The 23361-nt window shown below is 42.0% G+C and overlaps 3 protein-coding genes across 9 annotated transcripts in view; 2 read left to right on the top strand and 1 right to left on the bottom strand.

Moving 5' to 3' along the window:
• Positions 1-2585, top strand: part of LOC141764746 (multiple PDZ domain protein) — a 46906-nt gene extending 44321 nt beyond the window's left edge. For all 7 annotated transcript variants that reach the window (XM_074630212.1, XM_074630216.1, XM_074630217.1 and 4 more), the window contains one exon: positions 659-2585. In XM_074630212.1, coding sequence (XP_074486313.1) covers positions 659-805 — 147 coding nt within the window. In that variant the 3' untranslated portion in view covers positions 806-2585. The remainder of the gene's footprint in view (positions 1-658) is intronic.
• A 5707-nt stretch (positions 2586-8292) lies between these two features.
• Positions 8293-14111, bottom strand: tyrp1b (tyrosinase-related protein 1b). The gene is made up of 9 exons (XM_074630256.1): positions 14050-14111; positions 12764-13122; positions 12378-12486; positions 11435-11648; positions 10811-11015; positions 9315-9482; positions 8910-9089; positions 8681-8827; positions 8293-8604 (listed from the first exon to the last, which is right to left on the bottom strand). The coding sequence occupies exons 1-9, from the start codon at positions 14061-14063 to the stop codon at positions 8399-8401; spliced, it is 1602 nt and encodes a 533-aa protein (XP_074486357.1). The 5' UTR covers positions 14064-14111; the 3' UTR covers positions 8293-8398.
• ptprdb (protein tyrosine phosphatase receptor type Db) overlaps positions 8919-23361 on the top strand; it is a 229609-nt gene continuing 215166 nt past the window's right edge. Inside the window, exons 1-3 of the mRNA XM_074630242.1 lie at positions 8919-9027; positions 11453-11542; positions 14085-14170. The gene's annotated coding sequence lies outside the window, so the exon portion shown is untranslated. The remainder of the gene's footprint in view (positions 9028-11452; positions 11543-14084; positions 14171-23361) is intronic.

The following is a 23361-nucleotide window of genomic DNA, read 5'->3' on the forward strand; positions in this document are numbered from 1 at the left end:
GATCTGTCATGGGGATCCTGGTTCAGAGATCTAATCTCAGAAAAGCATGTTGTTCAGTTATACTGTGTTCATCATATACAGTAAGAGACAAGAAAACAAGAACTATATCCACTACACAAGAAAATAATAATAGCAAAAACCACGGAAGTCAGATATTAAATAATAATAATAATAAGTAAATAAATAAAATTATGTAAATCTAAATAAAGTTAAAAAATACTAAATAAATACCTTAAAATAATCAATTACAAATAAGTAAATAAAAAATTTGAAATAAATAAAAAACAAAAAATTAAAGAACATTAAATTAATTATAAATAAATAAATAAACCCAACTAACCATTAAGACATTGGGAAATAACCAAAATTGACATACATATATGATAAATTTCAAAAGTCCTGACACATCTCTAATAAATCCTACAGTAATAATTCTATTGTTAATACATCATCCAGCAATGTATCAAGTTAAACATCTAATTTATACATGATATGTTTAACAGAATTTAATTTATAAAGACATTTTATTTCAGTGTTATCAGTTGTGACATTTCCTTTCATTTTGACTTTTGTGTGTACAGTACATAGGTCTAATGGTGTAAACAGATTGTGATCTCTGATCTGCGCATGGTGACTGACTAGTCTTTGTCCTCTGCAGGGGGCGGCCATAGAGGACGGCAGGCTGAAGGGTGGAGATCAGATCATTGCCGTGAATGGACATTGTCTGGAGGGTGTGACTCACGCTGAAGCCGTGGACATCCTCAAGAAGACCAAGGGAACTGTAGTCCTAACGGTACTCTCTTGAGACGCAGCCCATTGTGTCCGATTGACATTATGTTTTTACAAAGTAGCAAAGTAGTGAAGTAATGTAGCTGCCTCCTGTAGCACTGCCTCACACACACACCTGAGAAGGCAAATGTGGACAGTTGAAGTGATATAGTTTTGTTAAAAATCCTAAGAGGAGTAGATACTGTTAGTTATCTGAATTTAGTTCGGGGAAGCTACCTCTAACTGCAACTGGGTGTGTTAAAGGGTAATGGTATATTTCAACCTGGACCCTGTTTTGTCCAAATTTTAGTCCAGTACTGAGGGCGAACGCTGCTAGGTTAAGGGAGCAGCATCAGTTTAACATCACGTCCACTAAAAGTGCTTGTTTTTGCCGCTGACAGGCTCAGATTATTATTATACGTGTCTGTCAACATTATGGAATGGACCCTACAGAGAAGTGAAACGTTTTTCTTACCTTTCGCTTGATCCGGTCTGTTTGTTGTGTCCGAGGTGCGTTCAAGGAGAAGTCTCGTTGTGAAATCTGAATATCCATATACTCTGGCTCAAATAAATACGGGCGGCCATCGAATTCAAAGATCACATCCACATTGTCAAAATCCTCTAAATATTCAGCCATGACATTGAAAATATTTTAGATAACACTAAGCTACGCTTTCTGTACTCCAACACAACAAACTCTGCCCGGCTGGCACTTGCGTTTCCACCATGGATGTATTCAACTGTTATTGTTGTCTTTTGGCAACACGTCACCTCGCCAGATTTCAGAACGAGACTTGAGCGAGACTCTTTCCAAAATGTCAGACACTTATAATAACAATCTGAGCCTGTCGGTGGCAAACACACACACTTTTAGTGGACATAAATGACGGTGCAAGCTTGCCCCAATTGCACCATCTATAGCGCTCTCCCTCAATGCTGGACCAATGTCAGAAATTGTTGTCCCCATTAGTCTCTTAGACACAAAAACATGAGGAAATAGGGTCCAGGTTGGAAAATACTGAAGTTACCCTTTTACATGCACAGTTTTCCCAATATTAACTCATATTCCAATGAAGGTGTTATCAGAACTAATGTGTTTATGTTATACGAATCTTCACATCTTAGTAATGAATATCTCTTTATTCATACAAACAGAATATTTTTAAAGTTACCATACTGTAGAAGTGATGCTCATAGAAATCAAAGCACCAAAGGCATATATTAAATAAGCCAACTGATTGTGATATATTGTGTCTTAGTTATCCCGTTCAAGGTATTTATAATATAGTTACGCATTGATATACATCATACAATAGCACCAATGTATTTACTACCGTCTGGCTGCTGTTCATTCAGAGTTAACTACTGCGATCAACTCCTAGGACCCAAAACATGCCAAGTGCTTCTGCCAATCTTTTGTATGGCAATAAGCTTTTAGGACATTTTGCTTTAGAAGACTGTTTTACCTTCGTTCTCACATTCTAATAAAAAAAGTGTGTCATGATTGCTTGAATAATCAATGTACTTTACATTTCTTTAATACTTTAAATATCAGTGTGATTTATTTATTATTTATTACTGCTTTCATAAACTATAACTTGATCAGTTGTCTTTAGGAAGTATTGTTATAGTGGAATGTGCAATCTTTATTTAGAAAGCTAGTACCTGTTTTATATGGATTTATTTATACTCTGATATTTATGCTTTCCTCACAGTCGTTCATTTGATTTCATTTATGTCAGTAGTCCTTTGCGATTGTGTAACATTGTATAACTGAATGTACTGTAAGTGATCATATTAAATGTTCATTTGTTAGAGTTTGGTATACAAAACTTTGCATAGTTCAAGACTTCTATTGTTCTGCTTCCTTCCTTCCTGACGCACCAGTCTGTGTATAATGACAAGCAGTCACCTTAAATATTGTCATGTTTTAATGAGCGATGACAGCAACACATACATCTGTCTTGATGCTTTATGATGCTTCTCTTGAATAATACTGTGTGGGATAATAAGAACTTTGTTTGACTTCAAAATCCCACAGATGCAGACCAGAAAGAAAAGAAGTATTTGAGATAATCTGAGATTCCTGAACTGTTTAATGAGGACGTCTGTGCCTGCAGTTCCATTTTTTAAGAATAGATGCAAGATTTCTTTTAATTTTTTGCATATTTTTGCATCTATTTCTAAGCCAGTGAACTGAATTCTGCCTCGGGGGTGTTTTATTGTCGTGGCGATGCTCTTTATCTCTGTCTCTTGCTCTTTCTCTCTGTCTTTGTCAAACATGAATACATATTCACGATCACTCAGGTTTAGTGAAGTGTGTGTTACACAGTACATCATGGAGTGACAGGGCAGCACTAAATCACATACTGTAGGGTGTAGGTACTAGAGTGACAACAGGAGAGACAGTGGTGGAAGAGGTACTCAGATCTTTTACTTCAGTAAAAGTAGCAATACAATAGGTAATAATTCATCATAATTTATTTGCTGATTATATTTTGTATCATTAATCTCAATCTGCAAAGTAACTATCAAATAAATGTGTTGAAGTAAAAAGTGCAATATTTGCGAGTGGAGTAAAGTATAAAGTAGCAGAAAACGGAAATACTCAAGTAAAGGACAAGTACTTAAAAATTGTGCTTAAAGGTACAGTGTGTAGGGTTTGGCGACATCTAGTGGTGTGGTTGTAGACTGCAACCAACTGAGTACCCCTCCTTCTCACTCCTCCCTTTCCAAGATTACGCTAACGTGAGCCGCGGAGTGCAAAACCGTGGTAATGCCGTTTAACTCGCTCAGAGGTCATCCTTACCATAATAACGCTACTTTAGGAGCAACGGAAATCAGACGGCAGCTGGTGGTACCACGGTTTTACACTCTCCGGCTCACGTTACCGCAGTTTCACAAGCGTGTCGGAGGACTACGGTGGCCTTCAGGTAACGTAAAAACGCAAAAGGCCTTTGCTAGAGCCGCCTGTGTTTGGTTTGTCCGTTCTGGGCTACTGTAGTAACATAGCAGAGCAACATGGTGGACTCCCTGAAGAGGAACCGCTCCCTATTTTGACATGAAGGGCTCATTCTAAGCTAACGAAAATACAACGATTCTTAGTTTCAGGTGATTATAAACAAATGAAAACATAAGAATATTATATTTAATTTCTGCTAATACACCCCCCCCCCAAAATGTTACAAACTGTTCCTTTAAGTACAGTACTTGAGTAAATGTACTTAGTTACTTTCCACCAGTGAGGAGAGGAGTACAACATTGTAGAGAAAGCTGAAGAAATGAATCTAAAGTTAGTACCTGAGTCAGAGTAACACCAAGGGAGACCTGTGCCATTTTTTTTTTTTTTAGTAAAAGCACAGAACTTTCACTTTAATTACTGGACTTACTGGTGACAACATGACAAACAATACATTTGCACACAAATGTCTCATTTAGGAAATAGGAGATGTCTAGGGAGATCCTGTCTGGAGCCTCCGCATTAATCAAAGCCATCTGTTCACATTGCAAGCTTTATTGAAACCCAGCCATCGCAGTCTGGTTTATCCTTCTCCAGATGAACAATTGCTTTGCCTAAAGGCTGGCGTGGAGAGGGTTTTAAGATGAGGAAATGGCTAAATGCATTTTGTGCATTTAACCGCAATGTTTCCAACAATATAATGGTTCTTATTTTGTGAAAGATAAAAGCTTTATATCTGCTACTTGTTTGGCATATAAAAACAAATCTATATATTTTTTTAATACTGCATTTTTATCATGTGAGCTTCAATGGATTTCCATACAACTCCTGTGGGAGTTCAGATGCACTGACACCTCCCTCTCTCCTCTTTCATCAAGCAAGAAAAACTGATCTGTTGGTTTTCACAACCAGGCTCATATTCACTCTTCCTCAAACATTTATAAAGAATATGTCAGCAGGCCACAGGCAACGGGAACTTTTCCACCACTTGACCCTTCTCACCCTTTTTTCCATCATATATAAAACCTACAGCGGGGCCTATATCCACTGAGGCTGCATTTTTCTGCAGTGGAGAATAAGAGGACTTCCATGAGAGCCCACTTGTCATGAAAGGCACTAATGATCCTCTCTCTCTCGGGAGGGTAGCAGTGGCCAAATGATTGTTCCGTGTGTGACTGTCACATCTACCCATATTGATGAATCCACAGACAGGATTGTCTTTTTGCTGTCAGTGTAACCTGCTGGTACAGAGAGAACAGCCAACTAATGGTGGATCCAAAATAAATCTCTCTTTCTCTTTTCCATCCATTCCCCATGAGATTATTTTTCAGGATACCAGCATGCACTGCAAAAATGCCATTCCTAAGCAATTCAGTTCAGTGCTGAGTCTCAAAATGTTGCTTTCCTTAAAGAAACATAAAAATATTCCGACAGGGAGACTTACTGTAGCCACTGTACATACTGTAGGTTTACAGTAAATTATACATTTAGGTGCCACCAGCTCTCATTTCCCACTATAAGTCTTGGCTGTCACAAGCAAATGAGCTGGACTGATGGGAAATTTGGTGCAGAGAAGCATTCATGCTTGTGTCACGCCGTTTTATTCAGTGGCATAGCCCGGAGCAAGAAATAATTAGACACCGTCATGCAGTTAAAGCAGAGAAACCGCTGCATGACATGCCACATCATCCGGTTAGGAGTTTTAAAACCGCTGAGGATTTCTCCATTAATTTTGATATCTTTTTCCTCTTTGATTCATTTATTTCTTGTGTGAAATTCTTAATTCATTAAAAAAAACAGGTGTATCTCGCAAAGTTAATTTAAGACACTTGTTTCTAAAATACATTGGCATCTCCCATTTCAAATGTCACTATGTGTAACTCAGTGGTGGAATGTAATTAAGTACATTTACACAAGTACTGTACTTAAGTATTTTTTTTACATACGTTTACTTGAGAATTTCTACTTTCCACTTCTACTTCATAACATTTCAGAGGTAAATATTATACTTTTTACTCCACTGCATTTACTTGACACTTAAGTTACTAGTTACTTTTTAAATGATCAGATTATATGATATGACACATTACTATACTTCTAACCTACCCAGTAGTAGCATATAAAAGTATCAAATTGGCTCCACGTTGACAAACTACAACATTAAAAAGCTCTTAGGTGTATTCCTTATTGATAAAAACAGAACAATATATTCTATGATAATATATCCTAATGAAAGGAGCCATTCTGCATAATGACTACTTTTACTTTTCATACTTTAATTGCATTTTGCTGATAATACTTAGGCCTAAATATCGTTTTGATTTCAAGACTTTTACTTGAAATGTAGTATGGTATTTCTACTTTTACTTAAGTAAAACATCTGAGTACTTCTTGGCATAACTTTATACTCAGAAAAACATACGAGGACATGACCTCTCTGTCCAAAATGTAGCTACAACCTACAGACCTGGCAACGTGGGATCTGTCTGTCCTCAATGTTAGCTACAGCCTACAGACCTGGCAACATGGGATCTTTTTTTTTTATTGAAGAAAATTAATTTACAAACATGAAGGCATTGCAATCTAAACTCAATACTTCGAACATACAAGGCACAATTGGATAGGAAAGATAACTTACATTATAAAAAAATATAATATAATAACAAAAATAAAAGAGGGGGTAGAAAATAATTCAAGGAACAAAAAAGAAATGCATGAATAAATAAATAAATAATAATAAGACTGCACTCTTCCATAGTAGCTCCAAGGGTCATCATCATATATGTTCAGTTCTTCATAAGCTCTGAGGAGACACTTTGCATGTTGTCCTTTCATTAGTCTTAAAGCACTGGGATGATTGTCCACAAGGTCCCTTTTGAAAACAGAAAATAGGGGTTTCATTTTCCTCCATTTGGATGCACGGATGAAAAAAATTGCCAGCAGTATCAGATTGTTCAATATCAAGTCACTCTTATTGTCCTTCATGTTAATACCAAACACAATATCTTCTCTTGTGAGAGGAGTAAGTAGTTGGATTTTGGTTGACAGCCAGTCCTGCAAATCTTCCACAAAATGTTGCAGAATATATACAGTGGAAAAACAGATGATCAGTAGTTTCAATCTCAGTCTCACAAAGGTTGCAGTTATGGTGATCAGCATTAAATCTCAGTCTTAGCAATTCATTGGATGGATAAATATTAGACATTATTTTGAAATGGACTTCTTTTGTCTTGGGGCTTTACAGGGTAAGTGATGTATTTAGATCTCCATTTCTTAATGTCTGAGTCTGAAAATAGTAAGATGATGTTGTTTCTGTTTGATCGTATTGGGTACAGTATGTTGGTCAGGTGATTACAACTTCGGATCTTAAATAGTACGTTTTTGTGCGTAATGACGTAGAAGGGCAGGTGGCCGCAATTTCAACGTGGCCTTGCCCTGCTGCAGATGAAAAAGGTCCTAACAGGACACAGGACGCATTCATTCTTTATGCATTGTGCACTTCAGAAACTACCCTACATTACAGTACATCCGTTTTAATGAAGGAAAGACACGGTTTATGGGAAAAAATGTGAAAAGAAAAATAGCAGAATTGAGCCAAACTCATGCACAGGCCTGCTTGCCAGAACTGTGTCGAAACAGGACCTGTCTTAACTCAGAAGTCGTCACTAACAGGTGTGCAACTCCTCTGCAGGATTTCACCACTAAAACAAGCATGGACAGTGTTTCTCAGGTATGTCGCAGCTTCATGGTGACATTGTAGTAATAAATGATGCACTAATTTGCTGTGTTGACATTCCAACAGGAGTTTAAACTAAATTGGTAGGAAGGCCTTATTTATATGGAGCTATCACAAATATAACACATATCACATGTCCAAATCCTTACAGTTTTTCTTTTTCTGACCTTATTCCCTACATGCAGCTCTTATTCTATAATATATGAGTTTAATATATGACTACTGTGGGGGGGAAGTAGCCTATATGACTTGTAAAGTGAGTTGTCTCATGCTTTGGCAGTAATGTGTTGTTATCTCCACATGAGGGCGGTGTGTGTGCTGTTATGAACACGTGGACATGTGCATGGACTTGATGTGACTCATCCAGTGAGAAGCAACATCACATCTAAGTGGTTTGCTGGTTCGCCTCAGGCTTCAGACAAGCAAATTTACGCCTGCAGCAAAGGCCCCTAGTATTGAGACCTGTCTGTTCATACCGTACACTAACAGCATATTACTCACACAGTAATGGGCCTGGATTGAATGCAGAATGAATGGAATAGGAACATCAAACCTAATAGGACAGTTGCTATTGATCTTACAGATAGATGACCTTTGTCTGCATTTTAGGAGCTGAAATAGGGACACTATAGGGGAGAGAAATAGTCCTCTATATTGTCTCCCTACCAACAGCAATTTGCCCGTTCATTAGAAGCTGAGCTGCTCCAGGCAGTCTGACCTCCGGGCTGCAGTCTGATCTGCTCTGTATGTGTCAAACTAAAGATGTGCCGGATTCTTGTCAGCCCTACAATTTATAGCAAATAATTTGACACAGACGCTCAAGACTCTGGGTTCAAAACCAGTTCAACTTTATTAGAAGAAGTAGGGGAATAAAAAAAAAAAGCAAAAACAAACACTTGAAAATTGTTAAGGCCTCTCTAGAAAGGCGTGGGGTTTTAGACAACAGACTGCGATTTGTCCAACCTCCGGTCGTCCTCTGAGTAGCGTCGGAAAGTCTCTCCCAGCAGCGGCTCCAGGGCCTCGGCTGAGCGGTAGGAGCGGGCGCGCACGGCACAGGCGATGACGCCACCCACCACTGCCACCACCAGCACCGCCGCGACAATGGCGATGGTTATGATCTCAGACAGGGTGTAGGCACGAGCTGTGGAAGAGTAGGGGGAAGGTCACAAGGGGTCATTAGGTGTGTGTGGGTGTGCATGTGTGTGTCTGCTACTTACCCGGCCACTGGACCTCATAGGAGTATCCCAGGTTTTCTGGGGCAGAGACAAACATCTCCGCGTTGGTGACAGGAGGCCAAAAAGGAACCATGTTGAATCTCCGGTTGTGCCCAATAGGAGCATTCTCTTCGGGGTAAACTATTGCACCTGCAGGGTGAAAAAACATAAGCTTATCCATCTATTCTTCCTTCTGAGTGAGTTTCTTCTGTATCTGCATCTAGATCAGTACCTGGCTGATGCCTGCCGAGCCACTCGTCGAAGATGGCGTCGGTGAATGTGTGCAGCAGGACGAAGATGGGATCGTTGGGCGAGAGGTGAGTCTGCCCGCCCGTCCCGTTGAGGAAGAGGTGAGCCAAGTTGTGGAGGCTGCGGACCACTGGGTCGTACATCCCCTGCGGGGCGCTGTAGCCTAGAAAGTATGAAACAACAAAGCCAATAAATCAGAGCTCTGATTTGCCAAAATTAGGAACAACAAATGCTGCGTTGGTGGAGCTAACCATATGTGAGTGAATGGTCTATTGTTTGTGTATCTGTGAAGTCACACAGTACTTCAGCAGCTCGACTGAACCTGAATATCCTCCACTAGTTGATGGGGAGGATGTTAAATCTTAACCCGTGATACATAACCGCGCACCTTCAATGGTGTTCCTGAAGCTCTCGGAGGAGGTGGAGTAGTAAGGCGGCGTGTCGAAGGCGTTGAGCTCCAGACAGTCCAGCACGTCCTGGGGCTCTGGCAGCTTCTGCACCATGGGCCGCGCCACGTTGCCTGCAGGGTTCCTCTGGATGGGGCTGGTCTCTGAGCCTGGGTGATGAAGACAAAACCCAAGGTCAGGGATGATATTATCTAACTCATCTGCACTCAAAAAAGATAACTTGAACAATATAGTTTTTTTGGGGCATTGTAGTTCAGATTCAGGCCGGCAGTCTCCACAGAGGTGGGAAAGACAGATGATTAGACATGTTGCATTATTGAAATGCTTTCTAATTCTCGACTAGACTAGTTTGATCAGTCTTTAACATGACAGGATGGCAGTTTTCTTTTTTAATTATTCACTAAAAGTCAACAGTAGGGAGTGGGAGCTCTGTGACTGAACACAAGTTTCTTTTTTTTTTCCTTCTCTCATGCATGATCTCTTTCTCTCTTTCTTTCTTTTTTTTGTACTTTCTCTCCCACACACACACAAACACACACACACACACACGAGCACATAAACAGAAGGCTACATAACTGAGTTGTCTGTCTGTTTGAAGATTATTCCCTCAGATCAAAGGAACCAGTAGACTGCTAGATTCCTGTCTTCAACAAGCACACGCACAAATGAGGCAACCCCCCCCCCCCCCAACCGCCACCCCCACCCCTAACCCATTTAAGGAGATGTTGCTTGTTGATGCAGGAAATACCAGGCCTGTCATGACTCTCTAAGGGGATTAATGAGACAGATCGCTCACACGTTGGCCGCTCACATGTTCTACCTGTTACCGAATTCCCTCCGCTTTTTTTTCTTATACATAGGCAGTTGTTCAAAAAAGGACCTCTCCCCTTTAATGCGTTTGTAGTAGAGCACTACGCCAAAAGAGGATTGACATTCTTCTATTATTCCACAATACCACATGAAAAAAATGATTGTATGAATTTGAAAAGTAAAGCAAAAGTAGCGATTTAGGGTTGTAATCTGGTGCCAGCGTGGAATGAGATCCAATCCCTGCAAATCTGATCACGTAAAGTCTAGCTTACAGTGTTACACAGAGTTGCCTTATTCTAGTCTAAACCGCTCGACCCATTGGGAATTAACACTTGAAACACTGTATGTTCTGATGTCTGCCATAGAGAAATTAGGCTCTGAAAAAAAAAACGTTTCAAAATCCAGTTTTACTTTGGATGCAGCAACTCAGAGGAAGTTGTTAGTTTCAAACAAACTGTAGTAATAGCGAGCGATATCGAATGTGGCACAACAGCACTGAGGTATTATTTATAGCAGCTTATGTTCTACATGCTCTCTTTATGAGCTCTTTGCCCTCTTTTCTGATGCAGCTGAGACTACGCTGTATATCAACGCCGCTCCCCTGCACAGTGTGGTGTGTTTGTGTTTGTGTGTGTGTTTGTGTGTGTGTTTCTGCGACTGCCCTTACTGTTGCACACGGTGCCCAAAGTGTCGTAGTCTTCCACGCTCTCGCAGATGACCCTCCACTGGGAGAACACGGAGTTGGAGCTGATGGAGCTGATGTCGAAGGAGCTCCTGGCTCCGAGCAGGTCGTCGGTGCAGATGTCGCACTCGCTGCCTCCGATGGCAAAGTTCCAGTAGGGCAGGGCGAAGGTTTGGTCGCCCAGCATGTCCTGCATAGAGGGAACAAAAGAAAGTGGATCAATAGATACATTCGCTTTAAAAAATATAATTTTCCCCGAATTGTTTCATGCCATTTAATCTCCTTCCTTCCTTGTATTCCACTGTCTTTGTACTTTCATTCCATTATTTCACTTCTTCCCTCATCTTCTTACCATTTTCTACATTAATATGATTCTCTTTTCTCTGTCCTCCTCCCTCCCTGTGCCCCCTTTCTCCTCCCAAATAGCTTTCCACTCCGTCTCCATCTCTTCAAATCCCCACACTCTTTCCTTCCTCCTCCCTATCATCCTTTCTCTCATCCTCACTTCCTTCATATCACTCCATCAGCTCAAAAGCCACCTCCTTCTCCTTTTCCTTTTCCCTTTCATTATCCCCCCATTCTCTCCCTCCCTTCCTACCCTCTTCTCACCTGCATGTCTCTCTCCAGTTGCAGCAGATGAAAACGGTGCCAGGTGACAAAACCGGGTCCCTCGTGGGAGAAGTCTACGCCTCCAAAGCTGGTCTGGCCTGGCCCCAGGTAGGTTTTACTGACAGAGTAGTAATGGCTCCAGACAAAGTAGTTGTAAATGGTGATGTTCTCGAACTGCGGGGTGTTGCCATCGGGCCCATACACCTCCTGGTACCTATAGATGAGAGGAGCAGCAGGATAAATGTCACCTTAGGTTTTTTTTCCTACACACTGTTCTAAAATAGCCTGTTTATCCTCTCGTTTTACAATGCAGAAACTGATTTGCTATGAGAGAATATACGCTTTTAGTTGCACTATAAATTGGTAAGCACTGCATGCACATTTTCTTTCAGTGTGTAGCTGCCGAGGGCGGGGGGTTGAAATATAAGGCCTGTAGCTGAGATCGTGGGCGTGCCCATTAATACAGGAGACATTTATTTTTTTTATTAGGAGGTTAAAAGGGTTATTTTACCTGCAGCTGAGAATTGTTTCAAAAATGAATCTACTATAATCCTCAACTGACTTAGAAGGAGGTCACTCACAGATTTATGTACTGTTACTTAGAAGATTGTAAATCCCCTTTTTCCTGCCTAAACTGATAATTTGCACTTCCACCTGCTGCTTAAGCAGAAAGCTGCCACGAGAAATTTTACGATTTTACTGATAATTTTCAAAACGCAGCATGGGTTCACCCATAGCTATATTACGGAGCTTTCAACTGCCAGACTCAGCTAGATGGAGCCCGCAGGTCTTTGTGCAAAGCTCGGCTGTCTGTACCGCAATCTTCCCTTTCAAATTACTTCATTAAATCAATTTTCTCATAATCAAGCCCATACAGAATGATTTTAATATTACAATACGTATATATATATATATACATATATATATATATATGTATATGTACCTCCGTGTACAGATGACCAGGTCAGGGTGGACGGTCCTCTTAGCTTGGTCCAAAGCGTTCACAAATGCCTGCTTGTCAGCTGTGCTCATCTGCATGATATTCCTCCTTACTGGAGCGAGGTTAATGGGGTGAAGGAAGACAGAAGGGCAGGAAGAGAGAGAGTGAGGGGTTGTTGGGGTGTGGGAGGAACGAAGGAAGAGAGGGGGGAAGAAAAATGTTATTAAAAATTAACACATTGCCTTTCCCGAACAATAAATGTTGCCCTCATTCCCTCGTCTGTTGAATTTTCCTACGTCTTTGAGGCCCACTGAGATCTTAAAGGGTACAGTCAGAGATAGAATTTTTAAGTTGCCAATGCCGAGTTTAGACAGCATCCATTCTCTTACCCACAGAGATCCTCTGATCGCAGTTTGGTCCAGTCAGCCCGTGTCGACACTGCCCACAGTTATAGCCACTGAAATTCCCATTACATTGGCAAGTGCGGTTGAAAAACCTCAGCGGCCACCGCTCTCTGTCATCACGCCCAGCATAAGGGTACTGGGGTCCGTGGCGCCGGCTGTCTGCCGCGATGGCCACACACTGCCCTCTTCCCGTGCTGGAGCCACACTCGTCCCCCGCCGCCCCTGTAGGCGACGGGCAGCACTGGCCACTCTGCAGCCCCGCGGGGGTGACGCACTCCCGGGGGAACTGGGCCAGCGTTCGGGTGACACACAGGGTCACCACCAGGAGACCCACTCTCCATACACTACCAAAGTACAGAGAAAAGGAAAGGCGTATTTTAGGTACATGAAGTGAGTTAGCTGGGAGAATTAGGTAAGAATAAAGTAGGTCAGTACTTTTAGAAACACAAAGAGAGTAGACACATTTTACATGTTGAGAGTTGTTGTTACACATCCATCCATCTCTTTCTAAACCACTTATCGTGTTCAGGGTTGTAAGGGGGGCTGGAGCCTTTCCCAGCACACATTTTGGTAAATGGAAGACAAAAAAAAATCCAATGCGCTGCAGACATACACTTCAATTACACTCAAGAACAACTCACTCGGTTTGTGTTCTCTTGTTAAAGCCAATTGTCTTAACATTATTCTGAAACTTCACTTCTTACACGCCCCTGCAGGCAGTGCGAGTCATTATTCATAATTCACAAAGCCATTAGCTTTCAACTCTTACAAGTTCAGAAATGCTTTCAACAACAGACGGCAGAGAGATGATTTGCTACAACCTTTTTTGTCGTTAGATTTGCTTGTCTTTTGAAGCTTGTTGATTGGGAATGAAGGAAGGGAGTGACTAATAGGTTGGCAGCAGCAATTATTTTTGATAGAAACCACTGAAGAAAAGTTACCAATTAAAAAAACTAAAAAAAAAAACTGGGAAAAAAGTGTTTTACATGTTCCCCTTTCAATAGAGATACTGTGTATTATGAATGATTTAATGCTACTACTCAATCATAATATGCAGCCAGTGCAACATGGGCTGTTATGTGGCAATCTGTTGTATATCCTCATCTGAAACCAAACTTGGTTTTTCGTTCTTTAGTTTTGCCAATAGCTTAATTGTACATTAGTCTCATATCCACTTTCAGTTTGTAAATGGAGCTGAAGCAATCATTCACACTTATTGCATTCTACAGTTCATTATGTGAAAAAGAGTCGGTGTAATGTGTTTCCCCTACCTCTGACTGTGCATGCTGCTCCTCTCTTTCTGCAGAACTGTAGCCCCCCAAGAGTCGGCCCATTTCAGTCTCCTGGCTTAAATAGCTATCGAGCGCATGACCAGACCTCTCCGGAGCTTGTGTAAGCACACACACACACACATAGAGAACACACACAGTACACATGGATACACTTGAGGGTTCAAGTGCTTTTTCAAGCACTCATTCATATGCCTTGTGATCATAACCCAAATGACGCCAGTCTGTGTGGTCACTCGCACAATAAAAGATCCAAATGGGAACTTGAACAACATGATGATGGTTTGGTATCTGCGGAGGCAGTCAGGTGTCTGGGGGGGGGGGTTCTTGATCATTTGTGCGCACAAATCCGTCGTTTGTTCCCTCTAATTACGTAATGTGTGTGCTCAAATTCTCAACATTTTCAAACTGTGGAGTAACTGCAGAGTACAGAATAAAATCCATGCTTGGGATGTAAGAACGAAAAGCACAAATTCAACATTATCATTTTAATTTGGTACTGTTCAAATCACAAATGATGATACAAAGTCCAGGAGTTATGTAGAATAAAAATCAAATCAAGTTTTAAACTTCATGTCAATAATAATGAAAAATCTTTTTTTTTTCAATGGCTAGTTGGCTAGTGTTGTACATTTTAATGAGACTGTGCAGCTGTGAAACTCTTTGTGAATATACCCACTGCCCCTTTTACATCTTTTTTCAACATCAGCTTTGTACAGCATGACTGATGAGGTCAGTATGAAAAACATTTCTTAACAATTTCATTCTAGCCTAAAGAGCTTACATCAAACTAGATTCATAACACCTTCATCCCATGTACACACTCACACTCTCATACATGCACAGAGTATTTTAAAACATGCTCTTCCTGTTCACTCATTCCCACAAGTGTGCTCACCTGTTAACACACACACTCCTACGTTCACACATGCCAAATGTGTGACTGTATCTCTTTCTTTCAATTTACACTCAGACAGGCATACAGTCATAAACACCAAATACAAATGTGTTACATATACAGTAGTTATTTCAGTCAGAATCCAAGGCAGTCTGTGTTGGGTTGGTTAGGGTTTGAGAATTTAGGGTAGGTCATTGGGTGTCTGGGTGAATTGGGACTGGGTGCAGGGATGGAGAGTGGCTTTTTGGGTTTTATTTAGATACAGTAGGAACAGACAAAACCATTTGGATCCCTTAGAGAATGGAAGTCCTGAAGTCTTGTGAGGAGTCTGGTCTTGGTCCAGTGTTGGCCGACTCCTCTGCGGAGCTGGGAGGGAGGTCGGACATGGCTATCGCATGCTCCTCTTCGTGCTGCTCTTTGTTTTGGACCAGGGTTGAAGCAACATCAGATGGGTCAAGTGCTGCTATCCTGTTAGAGAGGACAGTGTGTCAGCCATTGAACAGTTGAGTAAATAGCAGAGCGGGGCTGTTTGATAGCAGGAATAATATCATTGACAGAGTGCACGCAATAGAGGCTTTTTGACACAAGTGGGGATAAAATAGGTTTTGCTTTACATGAGAACAAAGACAGGCTCAGTTTGATGGGACACCTGGGGTACCAGTAAAATACACACACAACTTAATTTGGTGTTTTCATAATGGCTGTTGAACTGCTGTTGAATACGCTGCGAGCGAATGCTAATATTTCCACCGCAAGGTCTGTTTATTTAATGACGCACCAGATGGAGAAGCTTGCAAACTGTGGTGGAAGGAGATACGCTGGGAGGTAATGACACACCCAGATATAAATAGATCCGTTGACATTATTGAATAATTGCAGGTGACAGTGTCCTGGATGGAAGAATTTCTAAAAGTGCTGCATGCGTTTTAAAATGCCCTGGTTGATTCGCCTTCAAGGGTATCCAAAGCGCCATCTTAAGTGTCATTCCAGATGTATAAATCATGTACGCTGAAGGGCTGCATCTTACCCAGAATGCATTGTGGTCCTCTGCTGTAATCTGGCATGGTGCACAATAGCATTCGGCAACATGCCGGAACCTTAAGTGGCCAAGTGGCTTGGTTAGGGACAGGTTTGTTATATATAGCTTTGGGCTCGGATCGTGTTTGGGTTTTGTTGTTTTCAAATGTATTTTATTAAGAAAGTTCACTTTTTTTCCATCTCCTTTCTGTAACAATTGTCTGCATCAATGCATGTACACCCAATGTGTTGCATATAGAGAGAGGGAAGAGGGAAAGAGGCCAGTGTTGCTAATTTAGTTTGGTAAGTTAATGGTCAGAAATGGATAAAATAAAGCACAAATATACAGTAGCTTTGATTCCTAGGTCGGGGTCGATCAAATTTCATCAATTGCATCAAATTTGGAAGCACTGGTTCAGTCAGTTGGAGACAGTTCTTGTCTCAAAGAAGCGGCCCGTTTTTGGTCTTAAATTTAGGCCAGTGCAGAACTTTAAGGCACATTACTAAAACAACCAATCACTTAGGAGGTAGGAGATAGGAGGAGATATAGACATTTTAATTAAATTAACTTGTGGATCTCACATTTCTTTATTTTCAATTATTAGTCCTGCTAAATGTCCAATATTTCCCATTTCAAACCCCCGCCCCTCCAAAGACCCTGCCTTTCTGCTTTCCAAATGGCTAGATTGCATGATGCAAAACCACCATTTTGCCTTTGCAAATGCTGTATACCAAGTTCAATAGAATTCTGAGGGAGCATATATTAAAATTTAGAGTGTCTGAATACTGATATCTTTGGCTTCTGTTACAACCATTTACGTGCTTACGAACCACGGTCACCTTCATTTTGGAAATGCATATGCAGAAAGACATCAAGCTAAAGAAGAAGATTTCAGGTTCTGAAATGTACACGACCGGCTTCCGCAGTTCATCTGCACTCACTGAGTTTGCTTACTTTGTACCGTGGCTTCTGGCATCCTTGTGTGTACAAGGAGCTGCACTTTATACCTTTATTGTTGAGTATATGATACTGCTGCTAAATTTGTGACTCTTAGATAGTATTCTAAAAGTGACTTTTGTTGTTTGTTAGCAGCCTTTTTAGTGATTCCATCTTTCAATGACAACTGGATTGTCACTGCTGCTATAAAATCTCTTAACAAGGACACATTTCAAGATGACTCTGTTGACTGTTAAATAATTCAGCGTTGCTTTGTTATCGTCTGTGCGAGGCACACATCAGATTTCTGTTTCTTGCACGCACACACAACTTTATGTGGGCACATAAGTTTTGTTTCTTTACACAGACCCTCTCAATCTTTGTCTTGTTCTTTCCCATTTTTTTACACACACATCGTCACCCCGTACTTTCACATGGTCACTCCTCACACACACACACCTTTAGCTTATTATTGATCCAAGCCTGCTAGACTGATTAGGAAGAATAGTGGTATTACTCAGTAATGCTTTGGGTTCACGGGACTCACACTCTCATGTGACCCAGTGAGCAGCCTCCTGAGCGCATAGCTTAAGGAGGGAATCAGCTGAGAAGCACACAACGGTGGTTCATATGAACCACATGTTTGCAGGTCAATGCACAACATTTAGTCGGCTGACAATGGGCTAGCCTGACATCCGGCTGGTGTTGGTGACAACTGATACTGCAGAAGTCAGTTTGGTGGTAGCAGAAAATAAGTCTCTAGGAGCTCAGTGAGATCATAGTAACCTGGAAATGAAACCTTGAAATTAGTTAAATCAGACAAAAGACCTGCATGCTGTACTCACAGCGCCCAATCAATCTAGCATAGCAATGTTTAGAGATCCTTATGTATGCAGATGTTTCGTCTGATTTTTACCTTAACGGTTTAGTGGTTAGGATCTGGCGGCATTTAGCGAGGTTGTAGATTGTAACCAACTGAAACTCTCCCGTGTGCCAAGTGTGTAGGAGAACTATGGTGGTCGACAAGAAAACGTGAATGGCCATATCTAGAGCAAGTGTTTGGTTTGTCCGTTCTGGGCTACGGTAGAAACACATCGGCCTGCTCCATGGAGAGGACCCGCTACGTATGTAGATATAAACGGCTCATTCTAAGGTAGCAAAAACACAATGATTCTTATTTTCAGGTGATTATAGACTAAAGAAAACATACTTATTAACATGATATTACATTTCTGCCATGGGTTAGGGTTAGGTTAGATCCCGTAAATGTACTGTTCCTTTAAGTTTCAGTTTTTTATTCAGCACATGTAAAAAGAATGGCACAAGGGGCCAATGAAACTGGAGATTTTAGACTGATATGTTAGACAGTGCTCTCCACCACCATCATCAAAACAGCAAATGAGGAAATATCTTTTGGAAGAATGGTGTCCATCCCTCCAAATATTGGAAAATCGATGTCAAGGAGCACTGAAACTGTTCTTGCAGCTCGTGGTGGCCCAAGAGACTGTTTAAGCTGTTGTTTCTCCCTTTTTAAAGGAGCTATATAAGAGATTTTAAACATTAATGTAGCAGCAAACAACTATTTGCTATGTAAAGATATAGTGGAGTTATGATTTCCTGAGCAGAGAATGAAGTCACACTCCCTTTGAAACTGTTGGCTCTCCCCGCGTTTATAAAGAGACTAAGAGAGTGACCTCCCACACTGTTTACTTACCATGTCATTTGACATTGTTCACAAAAGGGTGACATAATTCTGCTCTTTATCTCATTGCAACGCGCCCCTTTTGTTTTGGTCTGAGATACCGGTGCTCCAGTGCGACATCTAGTGGTTCTGAATGTCGTATATAGCGCCTTTAATTCATAATCCACCTGCATGTATCTATCTATGTAACCACTATAGATGTTGGATAGATGTTTATATGTGAACATACTGTTGAGCGTCCCCATTGCCTGCAGGAAGTGTGTCGTCATTGCAGTCGCCTCCCGTCGCCGCCTCCGGTTCAACACACCCTTCCTCACATGCCCGCTGTAGGGCCGGGGTACTGCATATACACAAACAAACACACAAAAATCTCAGATATTAATGTTGTTGCTGGCTCTTGCCCGTCTACAAATTAACTACATACTGCATTGGGCCAGTAATAAAAATAGTATTACAGGATATTACTGTTGAAAGGCCATTCTCTCTTTTTGTGAGAGAAAATACTGAACCAATACTGGGCACCGTCTCCTCATGCCATCATCTATCACTGTGGAAATGTTAGCTGCAGCTTGGGCAACATCAGAAGCAATCATGTACCAGCACTGCTGTAAGTCCCATCTGTGATTGTAGCGCTGTTGGTACTACAGCTAGCAATCAGATGGCTTATTTCGGCTATTAAAGGAGAAGCACTGGGATATGGTTGGTGGTGCGAATGTAGACGAAGTATTATTTTGATTACCATTCATAAAAAGTAAAGAGCCTGTTTTACCGAGCCAAAACAAAAAGTCACACTACAGTACGGTAAGATTAGGGTTGTAATGAAAATCTATTTTTCTACGAGGCTGTTGGATGTATAAAGTAGCTCAGCCTTCCCAAAACTATGTTAGTGGATGACAGGCTGCAGGAAATGATATTGGCTAGAAGTTGAGTAGTATTAAGTGAAGGACATTTGGATTGTACTTTCAGTCCACCAGAAAATGATGGGCTATGAGATACCTTTTTTTTTAATGTGTGTTCCTTGAGATTAAGTGCACAGACTCCGGTGCTACCTACCTGTTTTTCTTACGACATTTGAGGATATAGATGATGATGATAACGGTCTCCAAAACCAAGAAGGCTGCAGCAGAAATAGCCCCAATCTTCCATGCCTCCAGGCCCAGCTCACTTGTCTCTGAACGGATACATTAAGGTAGAGAGGGAGCAAAAAAAGGGGAGGGCAGAAGGGGAAGAAACATGACATCTGATGCACATTACACTTTGCTACAACTAAATCAGCTGTCCCTGCACATAAAGGAAGCTATAGACATCTATTTTTACCTCACTTTCACTTACAGTTTTCCAGGAAAAAAAAGAAAATACCTGTTTTCTATTGTCATGTCATTTTACACAATCTACCTTTCAGCTGTTTTAAATTATGTCAGCTCCAAGGGGCGTGTATGTGATGCATAGAAACAGTATAAAGGAAATACTTCTCAGCCATTTTAGTGAGGAAGAAAATAGCATTCATTGTGACAGGATGGTCCCAACTTTCTGGTCTTTCCCCCACCAGTCAGTGTGTAGTTAGCCTGCTCCACTGTTTATTCAAATGGAACAACATCAAGTTGGCCATCTGCATATTTTGCTGGCAGAATCACGATGATGATCTGTTTTCATCTTCTTTATTCTACCCAAGTTTTAAGCTGCAGAAAATCTGCTCTAGTATACACCCAACAGCATTTATAGCCGGATACGCAAGTCCTGAAATTGCACTTGAGAACAGCATGTATTATTTTTAATTTTAAAGTTCAGTTCTCCCTCACATTTTTCTTTTTCCATTCCATTTTACCTGTGTTTCGGGGCGAATCTTCCACCAGCTCATTGGCCTCTCCTGGTTCCTCCCCTTCTGCCTGAGGGGGTTCAGCTACAACATCCTTCACAAAATTATCCAGCGTAGGTTTGGCCACAACGGGGTCACGTGGCAAAAGGTCATCAGTAGGGGTGATGATCTCATTGCCGTTGTTGGATTTCTCATCACCGAGGGTGTTTTCTCCGGTCTCCACCCCACCTAGGGATGGGCTGGGGGTGGGAGCCTCCGGGTTCTCGGAGCTCTGCTCTATGGGGACTTCATCTCCGTCCTCCGGCTCCGGGGCAGAGATCACCAGCACTTCTAGAAGGGGGGGGTTTGGTATGTGACACACACATGAAAATGAAGCCAAGAGGTCAAGGTTTAGGGTTTGTCGAGTGGGCCTATGGAATGTAGAATAATGCATAGATGTGCTGCAGCTGAGATTGGAAGTAGGTGCATGATTTGTATGCATTTGTAAGCTCACTCACAGTATCCTTACAGTGCAGAATGTGTATTTAACATACCAGTCTTTCTGCATGCGTTACATTAACGATTGGGCTTTAAGAGAGTTTTAGAAGTCTCGACTGATAAATGATTAATGTTCGTGTCAGTAAACATTTTTTTTCTTTCTTCCTAAAGCTTGTTGAAAACCAACCAGAGCAGCTAATGTTGAATGTTTTGCCTCAGTTTTTCAGAACATGGGCTGGTAACCAATATTATTGTAAAGTGTATTAAAGGGGCTTATAATCTTCATTTAAGAGCTTTCCCCTCTTAAAGTAGGTTAAGATGCAAACAATGCAAGCTTAACTAAAGCTGCTGAGTCTAATGCAACTGAACATTTAAAGACAAATACCAGTGCCGTTTTAGGGTTTTGTGACCCAAATTATGAACATGTTTTACATATTCAACATTTCAGATAGTTATTAGATAAGGATGTACTGGAAGTGAAGTGGAATAGGGCAGCCAAAATATGGAGCTTATTAATAAAGTGGGAAGAAAGTCGACAAGAAGAATTGGATATGTGTATGGAATGAATTTTGAGGTTGTTCGTAGGTCGAACGGGGCATGGTGCCAGTCTCAGACCACCGCGCTGAAGCCTAATTTTTTTGTGCCATCTTCCAAAGAGTACCCTTGTCTCACCTTGATCCTCCTTTTCACTGCCATGTGAGGGCTCCAAGGCAATCTGCTCCTCTTCTCCTGCTTGTTGGTCGCCCCCCTCATTCGCCAATGCCACTGACTCTTCCTTGATGACACTCTCTCCATGTCCTTTATCCCCTTCTGCTTCCCCCACTTCTGCACCTTCTGCTCCCACCTCCTCAGCAGCCCCTCCCTCCACCACTAAATGGCCTTGTTCGTCCTCTACATCCGGTCCTTCGGCGTCCTTCACTATGTTTACCTCCTCCTCCTCCTCTACTGGCTCTCCTACTACAGTTTGTGTGGTCTCTATCTCGTAATTATCAGAATGCGGGACTATCGCCTCACCTTCTATTTCATCTACCTGAGTTTCTTCATTTCCCCATACATCCCCTATTTGTTCCACGTCAGCCACCGCAAGGCGAGGGTCAGACTCTAACACGATCTCCTGCTCCGGCTCTCCACCTACTGGCACCTCCACAGCAGCTGGAGTTTCCTCCACCTCCTGTGTTTCTGTTGCTCCTTTATCTTCCGACAACACGACCTGCTCCTCGCTGTCCTCCACCTCGGCCTCCTCCACTGCTAAATACCCTCCTGTCTCTTCCAAAGCAGCTACAGTTTCCTCCACAATCCCCTGGCTGACTCCGGTGTCTGGAGACTCATCGATAACCTCCACTCCCTCTGCCTCGCCGCCTCCATTTTTTACACCTGCTGTGGTCTCCTCCACAGACCCAGCCGCAGTCTCCCCCTCCCCCTCGACAACTCCTTTGCCCTCCTCGGCTACATCTTCAAATGCATCCACCTCTGCTACCTCCTGCTCCTCTCCAACGCCAGCATATCCCCCCTCGGTGCCCATAACTTCACCCTCCACCTCCTCCTCCTCCTTCTCCTCCACTGCCTGCTCCAACACCTCTGCCTCTGTGTCAGTTTCAGTCTCTCCTTTCTCTGCCCCGAGGGCATCTTCCCCGACCGCCTCCTGCACTGCTTCCTCATTTGCTCTCGCTTCACCTCCTCCTTCCACCTGCCCCAGAGCTGCTTCCATCACCCTCTCCAGCAGCTCCTTCAGCACTTCCTCAGCCCCACGACCCTCCACCTGCTCCGAGGCCTCCTGCACGGCCTGCTGCACCTCCTTCAGGCTAGGGGGGGCCACCACGGGTACCACCTCTGCAGGGGGCAGCTCTGGTTCCTGGGGTAAGGCTTGGCCATCATGCAGGGTGACCGCTGTGGAGGATTGGATGGAGGTAGACAGACCTAGGGAGATATTATCACATATTTGTGGTGTTTTGCAGAAGCTGTAAACATCAGACAAATCTGGAATATATGATCAGTGGTGTGTGTTATATTGATACTGAAGATGAAGGAACAGGTCCAAGGATTATAGTTATGGAGTGATGCCATATGTGGCACCATAATCCCTGCAAATCACTTCATGAGACACATAGCAGCATTCTGTATCCTTACTGGTTATTGGTTGATTATGTCATTATTCATTGATTCAAACTACAAAGACAGAAGGATCAGTTATAGTTGTACGCACCTCACGTGTAGGTGCAAGTCTATTCGGAGTCAGTGTGTAGGTGTTACTCTTTTCATCAAAATACAAAGATAATGACATAGATAATCAAACCTATTTGCATAATGCCACCTTACCTTCAGATGTGCTGTGTTGTATCAACAAAACCACTAGGAATCCTTTCAAGAAGCAGTACTCCATGTTGTCAGAGAAAACATAAAAAAATATCCTCCAAAACAATCCCCAGACTCTCCGAGGAAAACTCTCT

The sequence above is a fragment of the Sebastes fasciatus genome, chromosome 3 (genome assembly GCF_043250625.1).
Source record: "Sebastes fasciatus isolate fSebFas1 chromosome 3, fSebFas1.pri, whole genome shotgun sequence".
Classification (NCBI taxonomy): Eukaryota; Metazoa; Chordata; class Actinopteri; order Perciformes; family Sebastidae; genus Sebastes; species Sebastes fasciatus.

Excerpts from the sequence above, each read along its gene's own strand:
- tyrp1b (XM_074630256.1), bottom strand. Across the intron at positions 9,483-10,810 it reads TTTGGGCACCGTGTGCAACA|GCTCAGAGACCAGCCCCATC; the intron begins GTAAGGGCAGTC and ends TTCATCACCCAG. Across the intron at positions 8,828-8,909 it reads GCTCGGCAGGCATCAGCCAG|GTGCAATAGTTTACCCCGAA; the intron begins GTACTGATCTAG and ends TTCACCCTGCAG.